This window comes from Vespa mandarinia, chromosome 16 (assembly GCF_050613455.1).
Source record: "Vespa mandarinia isolate Hongniang chromosome 16, ASM5061345v1, whole genome shotgun sequence".
Classification (NCBI taxonomy): Eukaryota; Metazoa; Arthropoda; class Insecta; order Hymenoptera; family Vespidae; genus Vespa; species Vespa mandarinia.
Genome location: NC_140825.1, coordinates 942,501 through 952,500, shown reverse-complemented (window position 1 = coordinate 952,500; position 10,000 = coordinate 942,501). Strand labels below are relative to the sequence as shown.

Sequence of the window (10,000 nt, the reverse complement as noted above, 5' to 3'; positions counted from 1 at the left end):
TGGCAACAATAATTTTTTTGTCAAGGACATGCGAAGAAGGTCATCAACTGTGGTTTTTTTTTTTTTTAATAAAATCATGTTCTTGATTGCATTGATTGGTTCAGCTCGAGACTTTCTATGAAAAAGTATTAACCCCATACTTAATGTATCCCATACGTAATGTATATTTAATAAGTATACTTAACAAATCATTAATTTAGAAAATATTTTAATTTAAATATTGCTAAGAAATCATATAGATAGATGCGACTGTATAAAATACATAATAGTAATAAGTTACGAAATAAGTTTTTTGAAATTTCAATTTTTCAATTTCATTACATTATAAACTATTAATAGATCTTTTATCCTTTACTTTATCCTTTACTTTTATCCTTTACTTTAAATAAACAAAATAAAATTTACACAATTATAATAAAAATTGAAACGATTTCATTGTAGTTATGTTTTTATTACGAAGAAAAAAAAAAGAAAAAATTGAACTTGAAAGATTATTAATAAAATTGATTTTGTTATAACGATATTATTGTAATATTTAAATAAATAAAAAATAAATTATACTTGAAAATGGCGTTGATTTCAAAAGTCTCTACGACTTTTCGTTCCGAAAATATCGCTGTCGAAATATTTTCATTCATAATTCGTATAGTACAGATGTTCGTAGTAATAGTAGTAGTAATAGTAGTAATAGTAGTAGTAGTAGTAGTAGTAAGACCGTGTAAATTCTCAAAATTTATATAGGTTAGTGTGTCATCGAGCCATTTTGAATAAAATTACATAGGTCAGTGGGCCAATCTAAATGTCTTTCATTTATATAGGAATGTCTCCGAAATTAAAAATCGTAGAAATTTAAACGAATTATCATTTTAAAGGACAGAATTTTCTCTATTTTTTTTTCAGCGTATTGTTAATAATTAATTAACAATTTGTTATAAACAATTTTTATAAATAATTTTTTAGGAAGTAAATTAGTATTATTTTGCAAAAACAAAAAAAAATTCGGATTATATATCCGATTTATTTATAAAATTACATAAATTAATAAATAATTAATAAACAAATTTTTTTTCCACATTATTAATAGCCATCTTTTTATTTACATGGGAATATCTCCGGGAATAAAAGTCGTAAAGATTTAAAACAAATACGCAAAGTAAGCTTAAATTAAGCGCAGATTAAGCGCAGGATAAGCGCAGAGTAAACGCTTATAAATATCTCCTAAACAAATAATTTTTTAACATACATGGATCAATACTTCTTTTTTTATAGAAAATTCCGAGCTGTATCTACCAATACAATAAAAAATATTCTATTTAAAAAAAAAAAAAAAAACGAAGTTGTCCTTTGCATGTTCTTCACGCATCCATCTGCAAAAATATTATTACTACCATATTATGGATCCCATCGTATCGTACGTCATTTGTTAATAAATTTAATTCATATCACTAAAAATAAGGGAGATATTTCAAGGCGATCAAGGTTATTGCCACCACTCTCTATATTTTTATACGCATATAAGAAAGTAGATAGAGTCACCTAAATTGAAGATCTTTCGTAACGATAATATCATTAGTAAAAAAATAATCAAATGAGATTAATCACCTAATTAATTAATTATATAATTAACTAACGACTGAATTAATTCATTAACAATGATTTACTGATCTTCCGACGATGACGTTTCCAGTCTGTTTCGTCAGATAACGCGTTTAATGTATGTATTATATATGTATATAAAAAAAAAAGAATATATCTAAATACTATCGGGATACAGCAAACATTGAAAATATTGGTTCAAAGGGGGTAAATGTAGGGGGGGGTAAAAAGGGGGGTCCATATCACAGAGAAACAGACACAAGTTGCAGGAAAAAAGTTGTTTCGACACCGAACTCGTTAGGTGCGCTCGATATAGATATAATTAATTAATTGATTAATTAATTATGAGTTTTCTTTTTTTTTTTTTTGAAGGGTGTTCTTAAGGGTTAAGAAGAGCAAAAAAAAGCAAGAAAAAAAGGAGATAATAAAATAGAGTCTTCATCGAAGAACGTTATCTCGTTCTTACGATATTGGAAAACATATGTATGGGGGGTGGTTTTAAAAAGGGGTGGGTGGGTGGACACGATCGAAAATTCGAGCAAGAGAAGGGAGCTCTGTATTATATATATATATATATATATATATATATATATATATATATATATATAACAAAAATATATTCTTTTTCTTTAGTGAATACATATACATATGCATATGTATATATATGTATATGTATTTATTATTATTTTTCATATTTAGAAGCAGCTCCGTTTCTCGTACTATCGATTTCGAATAAAACGATCGTTCGATTCGTAGAGAAGAAAAAGGTTTACATCGGATTTCGTGGTTTTTTCTTTTATTTTTTTTTTTTTTTTTTTTTTGGGCGGTGGGGTGGAGGTTGTTGGGCCATAAGAATAATTGTTTTGCCGATTCGAACGAAAATGGTGGCGTCTTTTTTACTTTGTACATATATATTTTTTCTTTTCTTTTTTTCTTTTCTCTCTTTGCGATCATCGTCGAAATCGTTTAAGAGTACGAGCACGCTTTATTTACATCTCGACTCGCCGTCATCGCGTTGGTGGTGTGCGTGCGTGCGTATTTTTAATGTGTACGTATGTATATGCGTGTAAGTGTGTATGTATGTTTCTCTCTCTTTCTCTTTCTCTCTCCTATCCTCTCAAATTTTGTTTAAAATTGTAAGAATCGCCGATTTCGTCCACCGGGACTGTATATATATATGTAAGATGCGATCGACGATTATTATTATTATTATTATTATTATTATTTTATTATAATAATTATTATATTAATTATTATAATTAATTTTTATTTTATTGTCAACAGGTATAAATATTTTGAAAATAAATGATTTTAAAAGTCGTCGATCGATCGTTGACATATATACAGAGAGATGCTTTTGTTGATGTATTTTTGTTGAAGATTCACATATTATTGTTATTAATATTTATACGTGATATGTATATATACACATATATATATACATATATATATACACATATATATATACATATATATATACATATATATATATATATATATATATATATATATATATATATATATGTATGTAAGAAGAGAGTGGTATGTATACGTGAGAGAGATACGTATATATATATATATACATACATATATATACATATATATATATATATATATATATATATATATAATATAGGCGTACACGTGGGATAATTTCTATATATACGTATTATCACTCGTTGCATGCGCTCGTAGCATAATGGGATAGGATATACAAGCGGTGATTTGGATTGATAATAATACGTTACTGCAAATTACCACACATCGTTTCAAAAAACTGGATATATAGGCCAAAAAGAGATATATGATATGTATATATATATATGTACACTTATACATATATACATATATATAGTATAGGAACTTATATCATTATATATTTTATATATATATATGGACATGTTTGTATGTATAAAATATATATATAGTGTTTCTACACTGTCTATATAAATATGTATATAGGTATATGTATACGTGTATATATATATATATATATATATATATATATATATATATATATCAAAGGTAATACGTATCTACGAGAAGCGGTTGAGTGTCGCGGCGAAGCTTCACTCTCTTCGAAAAGTAAACTCGATTATTTTTTCTATTTTTTTTTTCTTTTTTTTTATTATTATTCGAATGTTAGTGCGCGACGTTTTCTTTTTCTTTTTGCGATCAATATATGACGAGAACGTATGAATTTCATTTCAATTATTATACATTTAATGAATAAGTCGAATCAACGTGCTCGTCGGATGATCGTCAAGGATGAAGGATTTATAAAGGGTTAAAAAGGTAAGAAAAAAAAAAAAAAAAAAAGAAAAATAAGAAAGTTAGGTAGAAATGATTGTCTCGTCGAATTATTTTTTCCTTCGGGTTATCAAATTCGTTTCTTTTTTTTTTTCTTCTTCCGATTGTTTTTTCTTTTCTTTTTTTTTTTTTTTTTTTTTTTAATGAAAAAAAAATAATTCGCAATCGATGAACGGACAATTTTCGAGTGTAAAGCGTAGCGTGCCGTACGTCCATTTATCTCTTTCCGTGAGGTGTCTCTTTTTTCTTTTTTTTTTTTTCTTTTTTTTTCCTTATGGGAGAAAAATAGAACAGAGCTCGAAGATTATTATTAAGGATACGAAGGAAATACGTGTAAGAAAAGAAAAGAGAAAAAAAAAGTAATAAATAAATAAATAAACAAGACAAAAAAATTGAAAAGAAAAATTTTGCCCGGTTGGCTCGCGTTTTAGAGTACTCGATTGATTTTATTGATTCATTTAGAAAATATTCGTTCGTCTTTCTTTTCTTCGTTGTCTTTCTTTGTTGAGATAGAGAGGATTTTCCTTCTTTTCTTTTTCTTTTTTTTTTTTTTTTTTACTTTTTTCAAAAGAAATATCTTCGGAAAAAGGTCGGGAATCAACAAAGTTCATGCATTAATCTTACTTACTTATTTATTATTATTATTTTTTTTTTCTCTTCTTTCTTTCAGGAGGATGCAGGATTGTTGAAAGGGAAATTGAGGGTATTAGTGTTTACTTGTAATATTCATAAGTATGTTTTATCAGGTTGATTGGAAAGAAAATCGAGAGGAAATTTCGAGGCTTTTTTCTCTTTTTTCTTTTTTTTTTTTTTTTTTTTTTTTTATGTGAATTATTTACTGGATAATAAGGAAGTTGTTCTTGTTTTCTTTTTTTTTTCTTCTTTTAAGATGGAAGATAGAAAGAGAGAGAAAGAGAGAAAGAAAGAGAGAGAGAGAGATAGAGAGAGAGATAGATAGATAGATAGAGAGAGAGAGATATAGATAGATAGAGAGAGAGAGATAGATAGAAAAGAGAGCGAGCGAGCGAGCGAGCGAGTGAGCGAGCTTGCGAGCGAGCGGGCCAATCGAGCGTTACCTTGGAATGTTGCGCTGAGGTTGGTGTTATTGGTGGGGTCTCTTCGGCATCCACGCTTGCTGCATTTGGTAATCGCTGCTCTTGCACCGAGGCCAAGCTGAAATGGGTCACAATCAAATGATTTACCAAAGATTATAATCTTTCTATCATTTATACATTTAAAATATACCCATTGATCTTTTTCTTTTCTCTCTTTCTCTTTTTTTTTTTTGTTTTCCATTTACTATGATAATAATTCACTTTGATTGCATCTTTTTATTATCTTAATCAATTATGTGTTGATGTGACAGTTTTATCAATCAATTGTTATATCAATTATTATTATAATTATTATTATTATTATAATTATTATTATTATTATTATTATTATTACAATTTTATGCTGATGATGATATATTTAATATTCGTTTGTATAGAAGATAATTGAGAATGATTAATATTTTAATAATGTATAAATCACTTCAAAATGTTCTATTTATTAGATAACTAAACGTTATTAATATACAATAATATTTGGTTGCGTTATAGTGAGATAAGATTTATATTTTATTATGATGACTCAGCTCTATGGACAGAATTATATCCAATTACAATTTTGACTGTTAGCATTGTCAGAGTAACGAATTCGTGTATATACATTACAATCCAAATAATATTTGTATATATGAAAAAGGATTATCCTTAATGTCCCACATCATTGCTACTTTCAATAACATAGATCTATTACGATCCAAATAATAGATCATTTCGTAGAGGACGAAGGAACGATATACGCACCGTTTCAGCGTAACGAGTGTACCAGTTAACTTCTTGCAACGTCTCAAAGCAGACTCCAGTCTCTCCGGTTCTTCCTTTAGGAACTTCTCCTCGCGTACGATCTTCTCCATTTCGGAACTTAGAAGACCCTTCATACCTTCTTGTAGACTTGGAAATCGTACCTTTAAATCCGCCACGGCTTTGCTGAAACGTAGAGGTATAATTGAAAATAATGTCTATTGAGTATAGCTTCTTTCTTTCTTTATTTCTTTCTTTATCTCTCTCTCTCTCTCTCTCTCTCTTTCTCCTTCTCTAATAATAATAATAGATTTTCAATATGGTAAATCTATATTCTTTGTTTACCTCGATTTATTTAATATCAATGCCATATTCTCGACGTCTGACATATTCACACGTGTTTTTCTATTGATGACATTACCACGAAGTTCCTCCACCGTACTCTCGAGCTCGCTAAAAATTTCGTTAATTAGAGATAATATTTATTGATAATCATTTATAATGATATTATTATGTACATATATATATGGTATATATAATGGTATTATTATATGTATATATATATATATTGGGACATACATATATGTATTTACTTAACATATTATTATAAATGGGAAATGAGAAATTTTACATGAATTATTTTCATTTCCTTTACGTATACAAAAAGTTTTGCTCATCGATAATCTGCCAAGTAAATACATAATCAATACATAGAGTCGATCAAAAGTTCTCCTAAATAATATTAAAAATCAATTATTCTTTATGTAGATTTTTTAGGCAATGTAGTTAGCCTTGTAGTTTTATAGATCTGAAACGAAAAAGAAGTCTCTCTAAAAAGTTACAACGAGAAAGAGGTGTAATTGATTTTTAAAAGTCACATAAGAATTTTCGACCAGTTCTGTATATAAATATTTCAAATAAAGGACTCACGTAAGATCTTTTTCCAGCCTAAGCATTTCCTGTTTGTAGAGGTCTTCCTCTCGACTGAGCCGAACTTTCTCGGCATCACCAGCAGCCCAAGCTGCGTCTCCACCGGACAATAACATTGCTCTAAAAAAAGAGAAAAGAAAAAAAAAAGAAAAAAAAAAAGATAAAAACAATATGTCTACGTAAATTCATATCATTTATCATTTATAAACGTTATTATCTGTAAAGAGAAAATCGTAAAGTTAAAAAACAAGAAAATGATAAATAGATATAATTACCTGATAGTGATAAAAGTATCCCTGATAGTTTCTCGTACAGTATGCGCCTGAGATTGTGACAAACGTCTGAGATTCTTTACGTCCTGTCGAAGATCCTTAGCCTTTTTCTGTAATCCTCTTAATTGATTATACATCTCTGGTGTCAAGGCCAAATCACGATAAACGTATTGACCAGCTACCAAGGCTGCTGGCTTAGGTGGTGGAGTTGGCTTATGTCTCTCTCGTTCTGAAATCATGCGCGTTTTTCTTATTAATTATCGTTAAAGAAAAAAAAAGAAAATCGGAATAAATATATATATATAAATAAATAAATAAATAAATAAATAAATAAATAAAAAAATAAATAAAGTTTTCGATTTATACATATACATACTACGAAGCCTTTCCAGACGTATAAATGACGACATAATAATATATATAGGTATAGTTGTTATTATCGTACATATGTGTATATTTATACGCAGTGTTATATAATTCAACTTATACTCAACTTTATCTCGAATTTGTCTTATCGAGATGGAGATTTAAGCAGATAAAACGAGGGAAAGGATGACAAAGGAAGAAGACAATGAGTAATCCCATAAATGACGATAATGTTACGAATTCGAACACAGGATATTATTATATATATACATATATTATAATGGCGATGATATTAAGCGTACAAGAGTTTTTTTGTATTCTTTACCTTGCGAAGACATCCTCGGCAACGTGGAGGATTTGATTGCCGGTTTCGTAGGCTTTGTATCCGCTAGTCGATGGTAGGCATTGGACACAATCGTACGAGAAGGTGTTAGAGATATTATTATTATTGTGTTAGTTAGTCTCTCTGTTACGTTGAGAGAAATCATTTCTTCTACGTGAAATGCTTCTCGAGTTCTTTTTTTTCTTTTGTTTTCTTTTTCTTTTTGTTTTTTTTTTGTTTTTTTTTTTGTAGTTTTTTCTTCTCTTTTTTTCCCTTCTCCATTTTTTGCTCGAAATTTTATCTTTTTTTCTTCTTATTAAATTAATATCAAGCTCATTTATTAATCTCCTTTGCATTATTTTTAATTAATAAAATAAATGAAAGATTTGGAAGAAGAAAGACAGCAGGCTTCGTTCGAATATTTTATTAAATTCTTTGTTCAAATAAGATTAAAAAGTTTGACATATATTTTGCAAACATAATTATTGCTTGGATTCAATCGAAAGTAAATTGATAAGTGAAAGAGTAATACACTTTTATGTAAAGATTAGTTATTTTTCTTTTATATATATATATACTCAAAATAATTTTCCAACTACAAATAATTTTCCAAAATTATCATAAATTAAGAACAAAAAAATTAATTACTATGATCTTGCGAAAAATTCTTCATTATTTATAAAAAAAATTCGTATTTCAAATGACTCCAGAAAACTTTTATATAAACATTTAATTAATTGAAATAAAAAGAAATTGAATTAAATAATTAGTAAAAGAGAAAAAAACAAAACAAACTAATTCTAATGCAAAAGGATTTAAAAATCGTACATAATGTAGCAAATATATTGTATGTAGATACTTTAACGTAAGAGATCAATCTTTATCGAGCCAAAAAGTAGAGAAGGAGGGAAAAAAAAGAAGAAGAAGAAGAAGAAGAAGAAGAAGAAACTAAGGTTCACCTTTTTGTGTTTACTTATCGATAAACATGCTTTGAAGGAGATTGAAAATCTCGTGAGATGATATGTAACGTGTGTGTGAGTGTGTATGTGTGTGCGTGTGTGTATTTATATGTTATATGTATGTGCGCGCGTGTGCGTGTGTGCATTGATTATTACCTGCGTGTTGGGGGGAATGTTGTTTTGGTGAATTCATATCTGGCGGCTCGTCACTGAAGGACACTGACTTTTCAAAGGACACCGACTTGTCTGTAATAGATGTCGATCAAACAGATTTTTCTTTGCGTGGCTCTCTTGTACGTATGTTGATATAAATATAATATCTTTTTTTGTGATTAGAAGAAGGAATAATAGCATTGTGGTATACATATGTATATGTGCGATAAAAGATAAAAAAATGATGTGCGTATAAAAGAAGAAAACGATCGAAGCGAAACAAATCATATCGAAGGAATCGATCTATCCAAGCTCTTTAATCGGGGAAAGTACGAAAATTCATAGAAAATCTAATTAACTGGATTTATTGCTCTTTTTTTTTTGTTTCTTTTTTTTTTATCATTCATTCGTTCTTCTATATATATATATATATATATTCTACGTGTTTACGTACGCAAGTGCACACTTTTTCTTTCTTTTTCTTTTCCTTAATTAGAAAAGTTTACATTCGTATCCAATAAAAATATTATCTAATAAAAAGTTAAAATTATTTCTACATATATTTGTTTTAGTATTATAGATACACACACACACACACACATATATATATATATTTTTTTTTTTTTTATAGAAAAAGTGCGTACATCGTATTAAATAATTTGTTCTAATGCAAACAAGACATTTCCTGATAAAAAAGGATATAAAGATTAGATTCTAAAAGGTCAAAATTAAAGATTAAGATAATATCGACGTATAAACTATTCATGAATACTAAACAGCGCGTGAATACTATTAGAAGACTCGATCGTCAAAGTTCAAAGGGTTAAAACGCGAATAAAGAGACAATAATAAATTCATTAGATTTTTCGATCGGGAGGTGACGACATGCATGATAGAAGAAGAAGAAGAAGAAGAAGAAGAAGAAGAAAAAGAAGAAGAAGAAAAAGAAGAAAAAAGAAAAAAGATGATAGAAAACAACCATTAAAAAAGAAAAACGTGAAGGAAGGCGTAACGATTGGTGCTGATAGATTATTACAATGACAAATTGATTGGAATTATGTAAAATTTATGTGCCGACAAAAGCGTATAAAATCAATGTAATATGTAAGAAGAGAGCATTGCTAAAGAGAAACGTGGGCGGGTTGGGGCGGGGCAGAAAAAAAGGAGAAAGAAAACAATATGTAAGATAGATAGAAAGTAGAGATACATAGATAGATAGAGATAGATAGAGAGAGAGAGAGA

The 10,000-nt window shown here is 28.3% G+C and overlaps 1 protein-coding gene and 1 long non-coding RNA gene across 12 annotated transcripts in view; one reads left to right on the top strand and one right to left on the bottom strand.

The window, feature by feature from the left end:
* The window catches only part of LOC118442177 (coiled-coil domain-containing protein AGAP005037-like), a 58,073-nt gene that overhangs the window by 11,042 nt on the left and 37,031 nt on the right, over positions 1 to 10,000 (bottom strand). For 8 of the 11 annotated variants that reach the window (XM_085661895.1, XM_085661888.1, XM_085661890.1 and 5 more), the window contains 7 exons: positions 8,762 to 8,851; positions 7,650 to 7,712; positions 6,962 to 7,187; positions 6,687 to 6,806; positions 6,102 to 6,209; positions 5,760 to 5,942; positions 4,983 to 5,079 (listed from right to left, as the gene is read on the bottom strand). In XM_085661895.1, coding sequence (XP_085518021.1) covers positions 4,983 to 5,079; positions 5,760 to 5,942; positions 6,102 to 6,209; positions 6,687 to 6,806; positions 6,962 to 7,187; positions 7,650 to 7,712; positions 8,762 to 8,851 — 887 coding nt within the window. The remainder of the gene's footprint in view (positions 1 to 4,982; positions 5,080 to 5,759; positions 5,943 to 6,101; positions 6,210 to 6,686; positions 6,807 to 6,961; positions 7,188 to 7,649; positions 7,713 to 8,761; positions 8,852 to 10,000) is intronic. The other 3 variants (XM_085661892.1, XM_085661897.1, XM_085661898.1) reach the window with 2 other exon arrangements.
* Positions 5,814 to 10,000, top strand: part of LOC118442183 (uncharacterized) — a 13,458-nt gene continuing 9,271 nt past the window's right edge. The window contains exon 1 of the long non-coding RNA XR_004838333.2: positions 5,814 to 5,955. This is a non-coding gene — a long non-coding RNA (uncharacterized LOC118442183). The remainder of the gene's footprint in view (positions 5,956 to 10,000) is intronic.